The sequence below is a fragment of the Pseudonaja textilis genome, chromosome Z, assembly GCF_049901715.1.
Source record: "Pseudonaja textilis isolate UNSWEBS1 chromosome Z, rPseTex1.2, whole genome shotgun sequence".
Taxonomy (NCBI): domain Eukaryota; kingdom Metazoa; phylum Chordata; class Lepidosauria; order Squamata; family Elapidae; genus Pseudonaja; species Pseudonaja textilis.
The window spans coordinates 50,722,014-50,743,059 of record NC_142008.1 but is presented as its reverse complement, the minus strand read 5'-3'; the positions used below and the strand labels follow the sequence as shown (position 1 = coordinate 50,743,059).

General features: G+C 40.2%; 1 protein-coding gene across 1 annotated transcript in view; it reads left to right on the top strand.

Annotated features, from left to right (window-relative positions):
- Positions 1–13,735: 13,735 nt before the first annotated feature.
- TRIM71 (tripartite motif containing 71) overlaps positions 13,736–21,046 on the top strand; it is a 112,710-nt gene continuing 105,399 nt past the window's right edge. The window contains exon 1 of the mRNA XM_026717786.2: positions 13,736–15,819. Within this exon, the coding sequence (XP_026573571.1) occupies positions 14,923–15,819 (897 nt within the window). The 5' untranslated portion in view covers positions 13,736–14,922. The remainder of the gene's footprint in view (positions 15,820–21,046) is intronic.

Below are 21,046 nucleotides of genomic sequence, written 5' to 3'. Positions count from 1 at the left end.
ATAAAATCCCTGAGAAAGTTGTTTGCTATGCACAGGCTTCCTGATCTAGTGGTCTCAGACAATAGCCCACAACTAACCTCGAAACATTCAAGCTGTTCCTAGCCAAGCAAGGTATTCACCATGCCCTGATAGCTCCTAATCACCCCTCTAGTTTCGGTGTGGCAGAACAAATGGTGCGCTCCACTAAAGTGGAGCTCGCTCGGATGGGTCCTGGGGAATGGTCTACCAAAGTGGCCCAATATCTATTAGCACAGCACAGCCTGTCCATCCACCAATTTGAACCCGGCCGAAGTATTGATGGGCAGGTGGCTAAGGACCGTCTTAGACAGACTACATCCTGAGTACTCCCCAGAAAAGCCCCTAGACTCTGCAACAACCACAAGAGGGTTTTTCAGGAAGGGGACTGGGTATACGCAAGGAATTTCACAGGGAATCATCTGTGGGTACCAGCCACCATAATAGAGGTAACTGGGCCATGCTCTTATAAGATCGAATTAGAGGATGGCCAAATATGGAGGCAGCATATTGATCAATTATGATGGCCGGGGTTTTCCAGACCATACCAACCAGATGACACACCCATGATTGCCAAACCACAAGCCTGGTTGGCCGAGAGCGCACCAGCACAGGAACCGACTGAATCAATGTTGTTCCAGCCACTGACAGAGCCAACGGTACCTGTCGCTCCGAGCCTGACTCTAGGATTGCCAAGTCCAGTCGAGGAGGAAGTCCAGCCGATAGTTCCTCCACTTCCAACTGAAAGAACTTGCCCTCCAGAGACTATGCTGCAGAGATCTGGGCAAGTCTGGCATAGACCTGCATACTTACAAGACTATGCCTGCACGATTGAGGTAGGAAGGAGTGTTGTGTCCGGAGCAGACAGAGGACTCTATCCTGAGATCTGATTGGCTGCCCTGCCTGGGCATCCCAGAATATAAGAGCTGTCAGATGCTTTGTTCCTTCTTGCTGTATGGTCAGTTAGAGCTGTTCACTGTTAGCATTAATAAACCATTGGCAACCAATTAGCTTGCCTCACCTCATTTCTTCCCACCGCTGTTCGTGGAATACAGTATAGATCATTTGAAAAATCAGTTTCTAGTGAAGATGGTTGTTCTGACCAAGTCTTCCTGAGACACCAACAAACACTCATAAAATCCAAAACTATTTTATTTTAGTTCAAGGGCTGTGAATTATCATCATTCACAGCCCAGAATAAGTCTTAATTGGTTATAAATAGTCCCAGGGACATCTGCCAAATTTTGGGGGGAGATGTCTGATAAGAACGCACCTTATCTGACTTAAAGTGCTGCCAACAACTATGTGCTTCCAATAATGTCCCAATTAGTCTTTCCAAAATCAAACAGAGAGCAAATTCACTATGGAGCTTTCAAAGTCCAAACTGATCAGAGCAAACAACGTTGCTTCCTGCAAAGGTTTTCCTACCTTTGCACTTTCTTTATATCTTATGGGAGGGGCAATCACCTCCAAACCTTACTCCTGAGTTGCCCCTTGTCTTAGCTGCTCTTGTTCCTCTGCCTCACTGCTGCCATATTCTGGAGGCTCCAGAGTCAGCACAGAACTTCCAGATGGTCCTGGCCCCATCGGACACAGGACCCTTGTCCAAGTCCTCCCCAGGCTCCTGGACTGGTCCCTGTTCTTCCCCACTGTCCAATTCTGCTGCCGTCTGCACAGGCTGCTGGCGAACCACAATGGTTCTACTTTATGCTAATATTTATGTGCATGTCTCAGTGTTAGGAACTAGATATTGATATTCATAATTTAATATACTTGATTTGATATTCATTTTGAGTTGATTAAGAATAAATGTGATTATTCTCATTTGTATTTATGATTCCTGTTTCATTAAAATCACAGTTTATTAATGACCTTTTGCAAGTCTTAATAAACTAACAGTTTATTAATGACCTTTTGCAAGGGGTATGTTCAACACTTTCATGGCATCCTAGAGGCTTTAAGCCCTAAGCTAAATAAGGATCCCTAGCTTGCATAGTGCAAGTAACTCAGGAGTAAATAATTTAAGATAAGATAGGATTGCAGTCCAAAATTATCAGCAGTAATTTCAGGGTTATCCACAGGGGTATTATGTGGTCAAAAAGTCAAGATGGCAGCCACAACTGTGCAACTAAAGTCTGAAATGTATTGGCATAGATGTCAGCCCTGCAAAATAGATCTGATTAACAAACCAATGCTATATAAGTCAGCACTGCTTTTATTATAACAGGTGTTGTCACAGAATCTTGCAAAACTGAATGTGTTTCCCTCATTTTATCTTCCTGTAAATTAGAGAGGGGTTTGTCTGAAACAATTTTTCAAATTAGTTTCTTGGCTGGGCCTCAAACCTTGCTTATCTAACTGTTGCCTTGGTAGTAACTCTTCCTCCTCTCCTTGAAGGCTATTCTCTATTCCCTCTACAAAAAAACAAGGAGAAACAGGAAAAAGTCACTGCTTTGTTCAAATTTCTTATTGACAATTACTATTGCCTGAACCAAGCATCATGCAGAATTCCTTGCTCTCTAGGTTAATTATGCTTTGTGACAAGCAAAAGCAAAAGCAGGTTGATTACAATACGAACATAGAGCTGGAGGATGCTTATAGTGCATCAGAGGTGAGGATCTTCTTTTGTTGAGGGTCACATTCCTTCTAGCCCTAATCTACTGGGGGAGCAAATGTGTACAGGAGAGAAGCAGTGGGTGAGGATACTTAGTCTCTCTTTGGTAGTAATTTTCCCCACCTTTTGACTTTTTCTTCTGTCTCTCCTAATTTTCAGGGAAAGATAGATAAGAAATACTGTCAGTATGAAATGGTTTGCCTTATTCTGAAATGCTGTTTTGATTTCCCACTTTAGCTCATACCTGTGGGATTTTCTCGTTGTCTCCTATTAAAAAACTAAGCAGAACGATCTATTTACTTTTGTCAAAGACAGTCAAAACTAGATAGGTGCTGTCACTAATTCTTAAAGAGCTAAACTAATCTTGGTTAATGGATTTGAAATTAGTCCAAGGGCTACTACATTTGAGTTCTGGGGCTTTCTGCCATTTACACAAAAATTCAACTGAACAAAATGAATCTTACTTCTGGATAGACATATATTGAATTGTACTGGAAGCCTTCTTCACATTTTTTTCCATGTTCCCACCCACCCCCAAAATCAAGTTTTTACAAAATTTGCAAAAAAACCCAAAACACGATTAACAAAGTAACCAGCCAACCCAGGGCATTGTATTAACACAGCTGGTTTGATCTATGTTTATGTTTTGGCATGTTGTACAAATACAGACATCAAGGTTTAATTAATCATGATGAACACACTGTGAGAACAGAGGCATTGCAGGTCATAGCTTGTATTAGTCTCAAACTTAGAAAAAAATCAGCTCTAGATATAGTACGTATGCATTGTGATTAATAGATAAGTTAGCAAGAAAATGAAAACAGACATTTAAGTGTTGTTTGGGTAACTTAGCATTAGATTTACAAAAGCAACTAGTATGTGAAACCTATTGTACAAAATCAGCCATTATGTAAGCAAGAAATGACAAAGGGGAAAAATAAGGAAGATTGGCTTCCTATCACTGTAAAAACTTTGGAGTAATTCTTCAATAAAAATGAATTATGGTAGCTTTATGGTCTATAGATGGATATGAGTGCTGGGATCAGTTCCAAAGCTTCAGTAGTTCCATCTGGCTACATTTTCCCATAATGTATCAGTCTATGGTTAACTGAAGCATGATTAACTGAATGACATTAACTGAATGCAACTGTCTAAGTTAGCATAGATACACAAATGAGCGAAATACATTTTAGCCTAATGTGATAGGCAAATCCTGCCTCTCTCCTTCTAAAGCTGTAATTGTTTAATTCTGAGAAAATATTCAGTAATTGCAGTTGCAGAGAATGTCCAAGGATATATCTCCAAAATCTTTTAATACCTGTGTGCAATCATTGTGCACAGTATGTGTGAACATAAATAAGGTAAAACTGATTTACCTGCCGTGATTTGACATATCCATCAGAGATGCCATCAGTTGCAATTTGACCCTGGAAGATTGCTGAAAGAAGAGTGTTCACAGGGGGTGGGCTACAATAGTCAAGATAGTGGTTGCAATCATGCAGTCTGAAGTTCCACCCCCCACCCCCCCACCTTTTAGATGCAGAGCAAGGTAATAAAGATGCAACATCGATTACACAATTATGGATGCCATCTTGAACTATTGGACTCCTAACAGATGCCCCTGCTTCGAAGTCAAATTGTATTTTCTAACATAACAAAAATGTGAAATAATTAAATAAGGAGTAGAAACCATGCCAATTGTATTTAACTGATATAATTTAAATTGCATAATAAAATTATTTGTCTGGCCCTAGCCACTTCTTGTGTATCCTGTCTCAGCATATCTGTCATAGGCCAGTATGGTTTTAGATGGAGAAAGTTATATTCTTGCTACAATAAATAATACACAAGTTTGTTTCTACTGAGTACACTGGCAACTGAATGGAATAGCCATGCATTTGATTATGAGAATTGAGGAACAAGGAGGGAGAAGAAAATTGAACTTGGCTTTTTCACTCCAGGTTACTTCCTTTAGTTTGCCTTCTCTCTCACAGTCTTATTTAATCCCATCTGTTTCCTTTATTTCCTGCCTTTTTAGCCTTCTGTAGTTGAGCATTACTCTCAGTCTTGGGGAGATTTCCTGAAGGTATATTTTGCTATTTAACCATTCCTCCTGATAGGCTTCTCTTCTGTTTTCATGTTATTCTTTATTATTTTTTTCAGAACAGTGCTAGTTATTTCTTTCTTTGAAATCTTGCATTAGGTATAAAATAGCAATTTTCTTGTGTTGTGTTCCATTAATTGATTTTATAGCAATAATTATTCACTTGACAATCTGAACATGAATGAATAACTGTAGCAAAAGAGTTATCTGCCAGATAAAGATCTGAAGTTGATTAATCACCTGCTTTTCCTCAACTCATTATGTTTAAATAAATTACATTTACATGTTAAGAAAGCATTAGAGGAAAACTAAAAGATGATTTATCCTTGCATCCAATGAACTGAATATTTCTATTCATTTTTACAGCTAGACATGTTAAATATTAACAGTAAATGCTTTTAATGTAATTACTTTTTAAAAGGCAGTCCATTATTTTCATTCATCTCAGATCCAAATATTAAATATAGTATGCTTATCAATCAATATTTTCTTTTCTTTTATACGTTTCCTGTATTTCATTTGGGAGTTCTGAGTCTGAAATATATCAGATTGCTTTAAGCTGTTAGAAATGTGGTCCCAAAAAATCTCTGTGGTGACTAAATAAACTTGGGCTTTTTCAGTTTAATTTTTGCACTACTCAATTATCAATCTACTTATTAATTTCGACATAGTTTATGGTCAGTTGTATTTCTGTTATAATAATCAATTTGGGCTGTAAAAATGGCAGCAAGTAATAAACAAAAATACTAATGTTTGGCTGCCCTGCATCAGAATTACACATTTGGGAGGGACCTTGGAGTTCAAATCTCCTTGATTAGTTTCTCCCTAATAGATAACAGACAATCAGAGTTGGAAGGGACCTTACAGGTGATCTAGTCCAACCCCCCGCCCAAGCAAGAGACCCTACACCATTTCTGACAAATGGCAGGCAGTCCAATCTCTTCTTAAAAGTCTCAAGTGATGACGTTCCCACAACTTCTGAGGGCAAGCTGTTCCATTGGTTAATTGTTCTCACTGTCAGAAAGTTTCTCCTTATTTCCAGGTTAAATCTCTCCATATTTAGTTTCCATCCATTATTTCTTGTCTGGCCTACAGGTGCTTTAGAAAATAGCTTGACCCCCTCCTCTCTGTGGCAGCCCCTCAAATATTGGAAGACTGCTATCATGTCTCCCCTGGTCCTTCTCTTCACTAGACTAGCTATGCCCAGTTCCTGTAACAGTTCTTCATATGTTTTAGTCTCCAGTCCCCTAATCATCCTGGTTGCTCTGTACTTTTTCTAGAGTCTCAACAATTTTTTTATAATGTGGTGACCAAAACTGGATGCAGTTCTCTAGGTGTGGTCTTACTAAGGCTTTATAGAGTGGTATTAGTACCTCACTTGATCTTGATTGTATCCCTCTGTTAATGCAATTTAGGATTGCATTAGCTTTTTGGGTTGCTGATGCACACTGCTGGCTCATATTTAGCTGGTTGTCCACTAAGACTCCAAGATCCCTCTCACAATTACTGCTATTGGGCCTGGTTTCACCCAGTCTATATGTGTACTTTTGGTTTTTCTTGCCTAAGTGTAGGACTTTACTTTTCTCTACATTGAATTTCATTTTGTTAGATATGGCCCAGTGTTCTAGTCTGTCAAGATCCCTCTGGATCTTGAGCCTATCTTCTTAGGTGTTAGCTATTCATCTTTGCAGATTCTGGCTATCTGCTGATATTAGTTGTATGTTCTTCTTTCCACTTTATATCCTTTTTTTCTTTCAATTTGCCAGAGAGATCTTTGTGCAGCCATGCTGGTTTCTTCTTAGATTTCTTGTTTTTCTTTCTCAGTGGTATTGTGCTGGTCTGGATTTCTATGATCGTACTTTTCAGAGTTTTCCAAGTTTCTTGAGTTGTTTTCCTCTTTTAAGATTTTCATCCATGGAATCTTTTCCAGTTCTCTCTGAGTTTATTAAAATCAGCTCTTTTAAAATCTGCTGACTCTACTCTTAGAAGTTAGGAAATTGGTGTGGAGTCCACATTGTTAGACCTTTCTCAAAATATAATCAAAATTTGATCTGAATAGATTCAATATTCTATACTGAATTACATATAGGAGATGAAGTAGAAATGCATAAAACTATGCAGCAGGAAACAAAGAATCCCTGTTTTGAATGATATTAGAATTTTAATGAATACATACTTTTGTGATTAACTTTTGAGCAAGATCTCAGGGTATTAAAGATATTTAGATATTAATGCTAGATTCTCGATGCTTTGTAGATCAGGGGTCTCCAACCTTGGTAACTTTAAGCCTGGAGGACTTAAAACTCCAAGAATTCCCAGCCAGGTTCTGAAGTCTTCCAGGCTTAAAGTAGAGCCTTTGTAGAGCCTTTTTTTTTGGTGCCTAAACACTAAATAGAAAGAATTACATTTTTCTATCATTCTTCATATCTAGTTGATCATCTTGGTTTACACCTTCTAATTGTGGTCCACACTTTTACACCAAGATGTGGAGCCTATTTTTCAATTTCATATGAATTTAAGCAGAAAAATAATGAGGTGATCCTACTCTTGCTACCCCAGCCAGTCTGTTAGAAGGGAACATGGTGTTCCTTATGTAATTGAAAACAGTAACATACAGAGGAGACAGATCAGGTGCATATATTCTATTTCTTAAAATGAATGCTTGGTTTTGCTATTATTGGGGAAAAATGCTGCTAGGTGGAATAACATTTACAAAATGTTACAGTTCTTCAGAACTCTATAGTAAGAACATAACAGGAAATAACTAACATTTTAGTTACATTTGTATTTAATTACAAAAGACGTTTCCAAACTTTTGAATGCTAACCATGGTCCTGTAGGACATCTACTACTAACATTGAGTTCTAATGTTGCAATGCCCAAGGACTTGAATGTGCTCTTTGTATTTTAATGATAATCTGTTGGCCCCATAGAAGTAGATGGAGGAGGGGAAAAAGACAGTGATGTAATTATTTTAAATATTTTATATATTGCATGCAATATACATATATTGTGAAAGTATTATTGGCTTCTTAAAGGCAAAAATAAAAATAAAGTATACATCCCGACTTGGGGAGCAATGTTTATGCTGGAGGGGATGGCATCTTTGATGATATTCTAACACTAATTCTGTCAAGACTCTTTTGGGTAACCTTCTACAACAGTGAAATACCCTATCAGTCAGGAACCAGCACCCACTACCTTTTGCTCCTCCCACTATGTATTTTTCATTTATTAGTGTGATGTTATGGCCAATTGCAGCTTTAAAAAAGGATGTTGCTATATTGATAAGGGATACTTTATATTGCTGGGAAATGGAATACAAACAAGGCACTGATATGAAGGTCTTTGTAACATACAATCTAAATTCAATTAAGCGTTAATACCATTGTCCCTGCTTGCCCCTTAGTTTTTCCTCTAAGCACTGAAGCCCAGTGGTTTCCTTGGCCTGCAAAAAGCCTCCCATTAGGTATAGGTTGAGCCAGTGGTGGGATTCACCACTGTAATTTAACAACCAGTTCTCCTAGTGACTGATTGGATAGGCATGGCTTGGGGGAGTCATGTGACTGAGTGGGCATGGCCAATTCACCATCACTCACAGCAAGGTGGGGTGGCACCTTGCTATGAGCAACATCGAGTTGGTCACACCCACTCAATCACATAATCGATGATGCAGAGACATGCAATCCTACATACCTTTCCTCCCCACTTGGGCTGACAAAATAAAAGCCCATTTAAAGATCGCAACTGCCTGCCGAGCCTGCCTGCCGAATGCTGGCAAAAGGAGGCTAGGGGGAAAAAAAGAGAAGGGCCAATGGAAACACCCCCTTTTCTGCCTCCATTGGGCTGTTTGTGCCATGCTGGATCCGGATTCGGGGTGGGGAAGCAAAAAGCCTACTAAGTATGTATGTACTCACCAGCATGATGGCAAATCTCTCTTCCAGCTCATTGGTTCGGGCATTGGGAACTTGAGGGGTAGATTGTTTGCCCTGAAGTCCATCTGCTGTTCTTCCAAGCCTGGCTCTAGCTGCAGACAAACATTGGCCAATTTTCTTCCAGCGTTCATTCAGGGAATCCCTGAAGCAGCAGCATATTGCATGCTTTTCGCTCCAAGCAGCTTGGACTAGAAAATGCATAGCTGGGGCAAAGAAGTTCTCCTTAACAGTCCTCCAAACTGTTGCTGCTGCTGCAAGCCTGGGTTCCCCACATGAGCACTGGAAATCCAGTACTCTTTCCCATCCCAGTCAGCCCCACTCCCTTTCGCTCCAAGCACCAATTGCCCTGACACTCTATGTGTGCAACCTCCCAAAATTTTAAAGAATTAGAGCCACAGGGAAGCAAGGCACACTGTTTCCTTCTATGACTGGCCTTGAAAAAGCCTACCCTTACAATCAGACTCCCTTTCTTCCAGTGCTCGTTTGGGAATCCTGGAAGTGGCAGCATATTGCATGCTTTTCACTCCAAGCAGTCCAAACTGGAAAACGCATGGCTGGGGTGAATAAGCAGCTCTTCTTAACAAGCTCCGAACCATTGCTGCTGCTCCAAACCCGGCTCTGGCTGCAGGCATATGGTTGGGAGTTCAGGCTTTTCCAAGGCCGGTCATAAGGGAAACAGATGAGTGCAGCTTGCCCCCCAGTGGCTCTAATTATTTAAAATTTGGGGGGGTTGTGCACATGGAGCACTGGGGGAATCAGTGCCTGGAGAGAGAGGGGAGTCCAGGCTGACAGGGTAGGGAAGGAGTACCGGACTTCCAGTGTTTGTGTGGGGAATTAAGGCTTGCAGCAGCAGCAACAGTTTGGAGCTTGTTAAGAAGGACCACTCCTCCACCCCAGCCATGTGTTTTCTAGTCCGGGATGCTTGGAGTGAAAAGTATGCAATATGCTGCCACTTCTGGGATTCCCTGAATGAGCGCTGAAAGAAATGTAGCCTCGGGGACTGCATGGGAGGCAGCTAGGTGGGAAGCGAAGGAAGACTCTCCAGGCAGAGATCAGTTGGGCCATGTGGTCAAGGCAAGCAAGGGAACCAGAGAGTAGAAGCAGCTATGCCTTCAGCGTGACTTTAGGCACTGGCCAAGGCAGGCGAGGCAAGATAAGGAGTAATCAGGAAGGAAGGGGTGGGTGGGGGCCAGCCAGTGGTGGCATTTGCTAGTTCGCCGAACTACGTAGACTCTTAAACAACCAGTACACCTGAACCAGTGTGAACCGGCAGCAACCCACCTCTGGATTGAGGCCTTCGTGAGTTTTCAATTAATGTTCACTATTGCCCAGTTAATGAAACTATTATTGGGCATGCATGAATTATCCTTCTCACATTTTTCTTTCAATTAATCATGCCCCAGTCTGTTGATTAAACCATCTGTATTTGGTGGGCAACTTAAAGACTATATTTTGCAGCTCCTGAATTGCATCACCAATTTTTTACTTTCAGTAATATTCATATATTGTCATTAACATTCCACAGTTTAAAAGAACTGGAAATATCAGTTTCACTTTAACTAATAATGTAATCTATCACCACCAAATCTCTGGAGGCTGAAAAAAGTAAGTTTCACTAAAATATGAAATTCTCATGATTGTATCCAAAAGCATAAAACTAAAATCTAAGGTTAGTGCTTTCAGTTCATGATCAGCGTAAGATGCAGCTCTGGCATTTCCAAACAGATAGTTCTCCAGTTCTCTGCTTAAGGATTTCCTACCACTTCTGGTTGCACTTTGTTGTAGCTTTTTGTCACCATCCAGAAGTTATTTTCAATTAACCAATAAGCTTAATTGCAAATTAAAAGGAGAGAGGAAGAGAGAGAGGTTTGTGATATTTATTTTTATTTACTTAAAATGACAGGTGTGAACTGAGTAAAGCACCATATAGAAAAAATTGTCTATAAATGGTCATCTAATAGAAACTCATGAAAATGAGGGGAAGGTGTCAGCAAAGTGAAAGAAAAAATAAGTCCTATCTAGACATTTTTAGATTTAAATTTCATTACAAAATACAACCATCAAGGACTTTAGCAAACAATCCCAAACACATGTAAAGACAACAAAAAAAGAAACAATTATTAAACAGTTGAACTTAGATCTATTGAAATGAATACAAGCTAAATGTAACTAATAATTCACATGGATTTCTGCACAATTTTTATCAAGATGTATGAATAGTTTCTTACATAATGCTAAGAAATGTATTTAACTTATTTATTGGTAAGTTAAATCCAAAGCAAACATATAATAGCTTAGCATGTTGTGTCAATCTGCCACTGGGGACACAACATAATAGAAAATTAAATTAAATCCATTGATTTAAATGTAATTAAATATAGAAAGCACTGTATAGTTTGAATGCTTGGAAAAATAGAAAGGGAAAGGAAAAAGCAAGCCAACTGCTTCATAAACATGTATTTCAGTGCCACTAAAAAGTTTTCAGCCTGTGGAATTGCTAGAGATTCCTTTGCCTACTGGTAGATTTGTGGGTTTGAACAAATACAGGTTAATTTTCAAAATAGATTGGGAACCAGGACACCACATTATATAACAGCATGTACTCTTTGCTTGCTTTTTGTTTTGTTATTTTGCTGCTATTTAGAATGAAAAGATAAACTTTCTGACAGTGAGAACAATCAACCAATGGAACACCTTGCCTTCGGAAGTTGTGGGATTGCCATCACTTGAGACGTTCAAGAAGAGGTTGGACTGTCATTTGTCAGAAATGGGGTCTCCCACTTGGGTAGGGGGGTTGGACTAGATGACCTGTAAGGTCCCTTCCAACTCTGATTATCTGTTATCTGAAGACAAGCTTTGATTTCAGAGTCTGTAAACTGAGTTTCAGTAGGTTTCTAACCAGGTACAGCTTTTCAGGTCAAAATGTGAGCCTGGAAATTAATTAGAAGCTTATAAAAAGGAAAAATAGTATCATATATCCATGTTTGTTTCATTTAAGATCTGTTGTATTTTGCACTATCTTAAATTTCTGGATTGTCTTCAAAACAGCCCCACAGCTCATAATGATGGGGTCTGTAATCCATTTAATTAAAAAGGCTAAGTAGAAGACTACACTGAAGTAATCTATATGGGTGGTTCCCAAAAACTGTTTCCTGGAAATCATCAAGTCCTAAGAAGAAAAGTTGCACTGAAGAAGCAGGAAGGGAGCTTGAAACATGTTTGAAGTATAATGAATTACAGCACTTTCTGAGTGGTCTGCACAAACCCGTCTTGACAAAAGATATCTAGAAAAGATACATCTATCTTTAATGCATAAGCAGTCCATTCTGAGAAATTTAGTTCTATACAACTCATCAAAGAATTACTTAAAATAAACCTGATTCCTAATTTTACAAAACTCTTTTTAGGAATCTACAATCACAGGTTTGAATCATAAGATGAGAAATCAAAAAAGGTAATAAAGAAAACATTTTCTAAAGTTAAAATTTCTTGTGCTTCCAAATCAAATATTCCAATCACTGAGCTGTGATCTTTCCCAAAGTTTGTATTTTTATATTGTCACTTCATTTCAGTTTTTACTCTGGCTTCAGTGAATGAAAAATCATTTCTGTATACTTCATAAAAATAAAACAGTTGCATATGACTGATTATTTTCTAATATAGTGCATGAAAGCTGTATGAAAACAGTCAATGAATAGTAAACTACACACCTGGTAATTTAAAAGTTTCACTCTAAAATTATAAACATCAGTACATTTTTATTAAGTTGTACTGTTTTCAATGGAGTTTGTTCCTTTGTAAAGTATATTTAGGAGTGGATCCTAATCAGCTTTTGCTGATATATTACAAACATTTGTTGTTTATATTACAAATATTTTATGAAAAGCAAATATTCTTAAAACTACATTCAACAAAATCATCCCTTCAGGATGAATTTATTCACAGACTGGTTAAGAAAGGTGCATTAGTTAATCAGTAGCAAAATCTTATGGGTCGTTTAATCAGAGATATACCTAATTTTTAAATTAGAAATAAGATTGTGAATCCTTGTAACTTCTTTTATTTGTACCTGTTTAAACAGTTTTTAGCGGCATGGTTTTATTTTTTCTCCGTTCAAGTGTTAATAAAAAACTAACATTCTTTCAATATCTTACGTTGCAAGACTGAAGACTGAAGAGAATTTAAGCTTGAATTGGGCTTCTTTCAGATAAAACATGTTGGGTGCTTGGGAACAGCCCAAGCAAAGTTTAAGATCTTTAAAGGCCTTAATGCTTTAAAGGTAAGCTTGAATTAACCGAGTTTCCCCGGCGCTCTTAGTCTCCCGCGTCTGTGCCGCGAGTTTCCCCGGCGCTCTTAGTCTCCCGCGTCTGTGCCGCTATTTTGAAAAAGGACCCGCCATACATTTCACTGAAAGTTGTCGCTTCTTCCGGCGTGTAGCCCGCTCGCCTAATGGAACTATCAGAACCACTACGCTTAGCTTGAGAAGACGCAGCCCCGCACAAAAGGCAGCGGTATCCAGAGGGTTAATGTTTGCTTTTTTGAACTCCTCTTCCCCTCCTCCTCTTTCCCTCTAACCACCCCCTCAGAACTCAGGCGGAAGTGAGTTCGCTCCTTTAGAGATTAAAAGGATTCCAAACTCGATCGGTTTCAATAACAGGCGTTCCGAAAGAAGTGGTGGACCCGGAATGCGAGCATCTCGGCGCCCTGCCTAAATCGGGGCGGGGGGAGAGGAAAAGGTTTTTCTTGTTTTAGAGGCGCAAAATCTAAAGCAACGTAGGAGGAGCCAAACCACCCATTCACCGGCACGGCACGATGGCCACGCCGGAATCGAATGGGATCTCCACACGCTTGCATTACTGTTGTTAATTTAACCCCTCGGCCGGCGGGAGCTCCCAAACCCCTCCCCCCATAGATTTTCTTCATAACCATGTCGGGGATTTTTTTTCATCTTCGGAGAGTAAAATAAATATTTCGTTTTCAACTACTGGAAGACCACGCGAAGAGTTGAAATGACAAAGGAAATGTGATCGCAGCGGTTAGAGAGCGAGAAGCAAAAGGAGGCTGCTGCCAGATTGCAGCCTGGGGAAAGCGTTACAACCGCTGTTGCAATTTGTGCAAACGAACCTAATACGCCCCCCATGAATAATTCAGGAAGGCCAGCCGGAACCTGCCGTCGCAGTCCTTCTCTCAGGCGGCTCCTTTTGCCGGTTTAAATCGTGTGCGCCCAAGCTACAGGAAAGAGACCGCGTGCGTGTCGCTGCCGCCCTTGCTCTAGTGGCGGCAGCAGCGAAAGGAAAATCCCGAGAAAGAATAAGGGACCTGATCGATGCGCTCACTCGGCTTCTCAGGGGATCCGCTTGGAGACCTGGAAAAGGCGTGGACCCACAAGGAAGACGATTTCTGGAGAGTAAGGCCGCGTGCTCGTTCATCGATTCATACGCATCACTCACCCACCCTCTCTCTTTTTCTTTCGGACGCCCGCCTGCCCAGAAAGCTACGCCGGAGGGATCGCCATCTCTGCTTCTCGCTTTCAAGACATGCGGTGGTGGAGTCCTCAGGGGCGGATCGGTGCCGGAGGAGTCTACCGGGACAACTTCCGTGTCTCCCGAAACCTCCCGGAGTCACCAAGAAAGGAGAAGTGAAGCAAGCGGTCCCGCTGTTCCCACTCGCCTTTCTCCTTCTCCACCGATCGAACCCTTTCCTCATTCCCTCGCCATCAACCCGCCTCTTCTAATACACCAACTAAAGAGAAGATTTCACACACCCCTCCTTCAGTTTTTCCCCTAGAAGGAAGCGAAGAACAGCCGCGCGACTGGATCCAGTTCATGCTGGATTTTTAAGGAGTAGGGCCCGATGCACTTTTCTGTTCAGGAAACCCTCATTATTTCGCCTCGCAATCCGACAAACGCTGAGGCGGCAGAGAAGGAAGAAGGCGCTGTCCCGGTGGGAAGCAGCTTTAAACGCAGCGCGAGAGAGGGGGCAACTCGAGGAGCGTGTTCCTCCTGACGCTACTTAAGGAAGGGGAAGACGAGAGGAACGCCGGCTGAAACTGCTCCCGTCTCACCTAGCCCGCGAAGAGTGGCTTGAAGTAGCAGGAATTATCGCAGCGCCCCCACCAGTGACTAATTGATGCCACCCACCAGGACTTGCAACGCGGGTCGTCGTCGTCGCTCGCTTCGGTTCATGCTGCTACTGCTGCCGCCTCCTTTCTAGCCGCGCTCTCTGCGCTGCTCCCTCCCCTTCCCCCCCTCCCAATGGCTTCGTTCCCCGAGTCGGATTTCCAGATTTGTCCTCTGTGTAAGGAGATGTGCGGCTCGCCGGCTCCAGTCTCCTCTAATTCGTCCACCTCGTCGTCCTCTTCTCAGACTTCAAACTCTTCCGGAGGCGGCGGGGGGTCTTCATCCTTCACCCCATCGAGGCGGCTCCACGTCTTGCCCTGCCTGCACGCTTTCTGCCGCCAGTGCTTGGAAGCGCAGCGCCACCCAACCGCGGGTGACTCTCTCAAACTGCGCTGCCCCATCTGCGACCAGAAGGTGGTGATCTCGGAGCCGTCGGGCATGGACGCGCTGCCCTCCTCCAACTTTCTCCTCAGCAACCTGCTCGACGTGGTCGTCGTGGCCGCCGCCGCCGAAGACCAGCAGAACAACGGTCGTCCGGGCGGCAGCAGCGGCCAAGGAGGCGGCGGCGGCGGAGCGGCGAGCAACAGCAATGCTAACAACCGGCACCCTCATCCCCGCCAGCAGTCTGTGCAACAGCAGCAGCAGCACCGCGCCGCTACGGGCGGCTCCTCTCCGGGCTCTGCCGCCGGCTCGGTGCCGTCCGGGGGAGGCGGGGGCTCCGCGTTGCTGCTTAGGCGGCCCCACAGCCGACAGGGCGAGCCCCGCTGCAGCTCCTGCGACGAAGGCAACGCCGCTAGCTCCCGCTGCCTCGACTGCCAAGAGCACCTGTGCGACAACTGCGTGCGCGCTCACCAGCGCGTTCGCCTCACGAAGGACCACTTTATCGAGCGCTTTGGCCCAGGGCCGCCCGCGACGGCGGGAACCGGCCCTGCCTCGGCAGCCTCCCAGCTTGCTCTCAGCCCGCCCTATTCAGCCGCGCCTTACAGCATCCTCTCCGTCTTCCCGAACTATTGCCAGCACCACGACGACGAGGTGAGTGCCCTGAGCAACCCGCTCCTGGTAGCATGACAGGTCAAGTTAAGTGGCTAGTCCTCGAAGCGTCCCAGCTCGTCAAGCTTGCACACCAGAAACGTTAGGAGTTAAAGAAGTGGCCTTTTCCTTCTTGCTCTACGTTTTGGGGAAAGATAGCAGAAAGGATGTGAACAGGTGGGGGCAGCAGGGAATCCTATGAATCCTATCTTCAAATCCATCCTAAGTGGCCAAGAAGTGGTTGGCTTTTGATGAGTTTGCAAGATAGTTTTTGGTCGTGGTATTTTTTCTAATGAAAAAAATTTAAAAGTGTTCTCAAATTGACCAAAAATTATGTAGTGAGGGGTGATACTTAGACTTTGGTGTTGAATCCTGTGGTGATGATCTGGATTAAGGGGCATTGGTACACTAGGATTTCAAGATAGACTTTCATTCATATATATGTTAGTTTTTTACTGTATCAGTCTCATATAATTGGGTTATAGTGTTCTGTGCATAATGGAAATTGTTCAAAGGTGCTAAACTCAGAACTTCTTGTTTGTGGGGGTGGGATTTGGTGCTCCTGAGGACTACAATTTACTGTACAGAATTTGGATAATTGATAACTGAGCAAAGAGGCTTCTGTAGTTCTTTCATCTTGTAATTTTGTGGCTATGCAGTATAAATTTCTTACTTTAGAACTGCATTGTACTTCCTCTGACAGGCTACACATGATTCTCACCCCCTAAGATTGCAACCAACTCCACATTAACAGGAAATACCGTTCAGGTTTCAGAGTATCCTGTGGCTTTAATTTCCTTTTTTTTAAAGAAAAAAAATAGTTTCCCCCTTTCATTCTTTTCCTTTGCATAGGTGGTCACTCTTTGCATCTTCCAGTCCTACTTCTCTTTCTTTCATGCCTTTGTTCACATGGAGCTGTCCAAGCTTAATTGTTGTAAATCATAATTCTCTACAAGCAGCAGAGATTTTCTATGTGCTGCAGGGGGCAGAGATAGTTGGAGTCATTTAAAAACAGCACCAACTATGTGTGTTGGGTGTTGATGCTACAGACCAGGGAAACATGTTTCCTTTTGCAATGCTTTGGAGAATAAGTACATACACTGTTTCTTCAGGGATACCAAGATAAGAAAATTTAAATGTGAGAAGTGGCAATCCTAATTCATGAGACATCATTCTGTTTTTTGCTCCACATTCCTCTGCCAATTTGCACCCATTCCCAGGACTACAGATGTCCTTGAGATGGACAAAGTGCTCAGTAAAGATTTCCTGGTCTCCCTCCCCTGTAGTTTACATTTTTAAATAAACAGACCACTATATTTGCCACTCAGTTTGACTTAGCTGCTGATTACAGATCAGTTACAGACTGCTACAAATGAAGAAGCAAGGCATTGACAAATTTTTAACATATAGGATTTGGATTAAACATAAGTATCCTCCCAAAGATGGATTATGAATGAGTGAAGGATCCAGAAGTATGACTTTAAGCCAGCTGTGGAAGTTGATGCTGATGCTTCTGAGCATGTGTGAAGTATTGGTTGAATTACTTCTCATTCAGAGGTTTAGGGCAGATTATGTGAGTTTCTGTTATTGCTTGTATATACAAAACATTCTTTAATTTGTTGCATAGGATTTAGTGATACGTTGAAAGTTTCTAAACTGATGGAGAGCATCTTGCATACAAGATAATTTGTTTATAATATCTGTATTTCTTAAAAATTGGACAAGAACCGTGTATAAATATCTGAAAAACTATTCTAACAGATTTTTTTCTATTTTCTATTTTCAAAAGATAGGATCAATAAAGCATAGCAGAAGCAAAATGAAAAAAATTAGTAAGAAAGTGAATTGAGAATTGGTGTTCTGATTATAATTCTATAATTATGCTTTAGATTGCATGTGTTTGGTGAAGTTGAATGACTTGATGGTATTAATATATTGAATGATCTCATATAATATATTAATAAAACGTTTAACATCAGAGTGTCAAGTAGGCCCAAGCACTTATTTCCTGAGAATACTGCTCATTAAAAAAAAATCAGTTGTTTATAGATTTTAAGAAATAAGTATTCTAATGGAGAATCATTGCTTTAATTCCAAGGAATAATGATCTAGTACTTAATTCATGTATTGGAAGTTCAACTTGTAAGCAAACATTCCATCTCTTTTGCTGGTTGCATAGGCCACAGTGGAATTTTCCACTAGCCCCATTGTTAGAGGATAGCTTACTCCATGCTACAGTTCCTGATTGATCCTTACTACTGAACGATAACCAGGTTTGGGAAATAAATGATTGGTTGTTGCGATTTAGATACTCTGTAGTTTGGGGGAAAGTACACTATGATCTATTTTAAAAATGAATGGCTGTTTACATCTAATCAACTTTTGCCTCTTTGTGTAGTTATTTCAAAAATGGAAAAGAATGTCTATTTTTGTCTTTTTTTTTAAGAAAATGAATTTTTATTCATGTTTTTGTAAGAATTTGGGGAAATGTAAACCTTTTATTAGCATTTGGCTACCTGCCACTGAGCTTTCTAGCATTTTCCACAAACAAATAGGAATATTTATCAATCTGAAGGAAAGTTGGAACTCCAAATGCAAGATTTAGAATGATAAAAGTAAATTGTGTATTATTTACAGGGACAGTATAAGTAAGTGCATGCATATTGTCCTGAAGAAGTTGCATCAAAAATATCTTCTAACTCTCTCTTATTCTATTTTCATTACACTCAGTAGATTCATTTTATGGTAGTTCTTCAGGGGAAATACATTGTTCTTATGGTTGTATTTTGGACAAAGTATTGTAATTCAGTTTAATCATAATGCTTGCATTTCAAATAATGTGCATATTGAAAAAAGTGTACTCTGCAATGTTTGTTTCTTTTCACTTTTAAAAATATTACTTCAAAACTTTACATAACATGACTTTTTAAAAATCTTGTTATAATAGTAGAAAGCATTTTGTGCATTTTGTTTATGATAGTTCTTTAGGAACAAATAGTCCATCAGTAACTTCTTAGTACAACTTCACTTAATACAATACTATTTGTTTGTTATGCTTGATTATTTAGGAATAACTAAAAATAGAAAAATAATAGCAAATAGAATGGGGACCTTTCTGATTAAAAACAACAACAGAATTGTGCATTTGTTGTGACATATGTTTGTTGTGAAAGAAATATTTGAATCTGTTTAAAGGGAACAAATAATGAAGTTTTTCACTTAATGTAAGATTTTTATGGAGAAAGGGATTAGGGGTGTCCTAAAGATACTTTGCATTATTTCTGCTTGCACAGGGATAGCATACTACAACCTCCTGGATTCCCTAAAAAGCTGCTATTGATGATTAAGAAACCTTCTGAAATGAGGTGCTATTCTAACCCAACAGCAGCCATAACAAACATAAATTGGCACTATTGAAGAAGATAGCCACCTGACTTTCAGCCAGTATGGCAGTTCAACTTCAGTCTTATTTCTGACTTAATCTCTAACCCAAAGATTCCATTAAAGTGGACCTGGGTTTGACTTGTATTGGCAATCTTCTCAAAAGTGTACTACATGATCACAGCTACTTCTTTCCATCAATGATTACTAGCAGTTTTTCAAAATGCCTGTTATGTCACGGCAGGGTATATTCTATTTTAAGAGTCATCTGATGGCCTTTATTTTTACAGAATCATTTAAAATCCAAGTTAAAATAGGAAAATTGACTGTTTACTAAACCGCAATAGGAAAAAAAATCACATCACATAAATCTATCTAAACAATGCCCTGCAAAGGAAGGACTGACTTTTTTTTTAAAAAGCAATTTTGGACCAGTACTTTCCAACTGAATGCCTAAATGGGTTGGGATTGTTGCTCCCAGAATTGTGAGAGAACTTTTAGGAAGACCCAATTGACAAAGGCTGCTCTTATGTATGTAATTTATATTTTGGAGATTTTCTAAAACATTGTACATCTATAGTGTTCTAGAACACTATGATCATTTTTTTTTACTTAGAAGTAAATCGTATGCAGTGAAATTTCCTTGTGAATAGGTCTATTCAGAACTTTAATTTAAATCTTGAGGTTTTTTTTAACCTACTCATCTAAATATCACAAACTAAAAACTTTTTTATAGGAATTAGAAGCAGTTTCTATGCCTTTTATAATTTTGGTGGTTACTGTTACCTTTCTTAAAGAGTGAATATTGGTATTCATATTTTCCTATTTGCTGATCCCTCTTATTTTTTGTTTTCTGCAATTCTGCTATTCTGGGAAGATTAGTCTAGTGTGCCTTGCTTTGTTACGTGTCCGTGTACTTGCTGCTTCTGTTTTGGGTTTCCTAGATGGTTATAGTAAAGAATTATCCTTGAACAGGAGATATACTTTTCAAACAAAATGCCAACATGTTTATCTAAAGTTAGCTGGCTGGGTTAAGAAGTTAAAAGAGGAACATAAAAATGAAGAATAAGGAAATGGAATATCTCTTGCTTATGAATGTTCTTTACAAGATACTTTAGCTTTTTCTGAGATGGATGTGCTCTGGTTACTTTGTTTTCAGAAAGTGTTTTGCCTGACCTGACTGACTGAGACTATATGAATTAATGTTTCCATCTAACATCAGAGATCTAAGGATTCTGATAAGACTCCTGTTTTAAATGGGATGGGAGAAAATTTCTTCTTGCCTAGCTTTTTCATTGCATGTGTATTGTACTGTGTGTGCATTGCATGAAGTAGTTGTTAGTTTTGTAGTTTAGAATACACAATTAATATTCAACGGGGAGGGAGTGTCAGCATCCATACTTTACTATATTCAACAACTGAGGATATTTAAGCGTAATATTTTCAGTATTACAAATATTTATGTGCCCTGTAATATTAAGTTTTGGTTACTATATTATTGGTATATATTTTTAGGGCATATACAAAGTGTTTCTTTACTTCATTTGCCAGTACCACAGGGCTTGAATAATAAAAATGGTTTACTTAAAAGTTTTTACTATCTCTGGGAAAAAGTTTAAACAACAGACTGCATGGTGCCAGCTATCATAACAAGTGATCCCAATGGTCACATCAAAACAGCACTAGTGAAAAAGTAACTATTTGACTCTGGAGATTGTAAAATGAGAGAGTTAAACATTTCCCTGAGGCTCAAATATTTTTGAACACAATGACTTTGTAGTGGAGAAGGGAGGAGAGGGAAAGGATCTACCACTAAACATGCATCAAACTTATTGATTTGCATGGATTA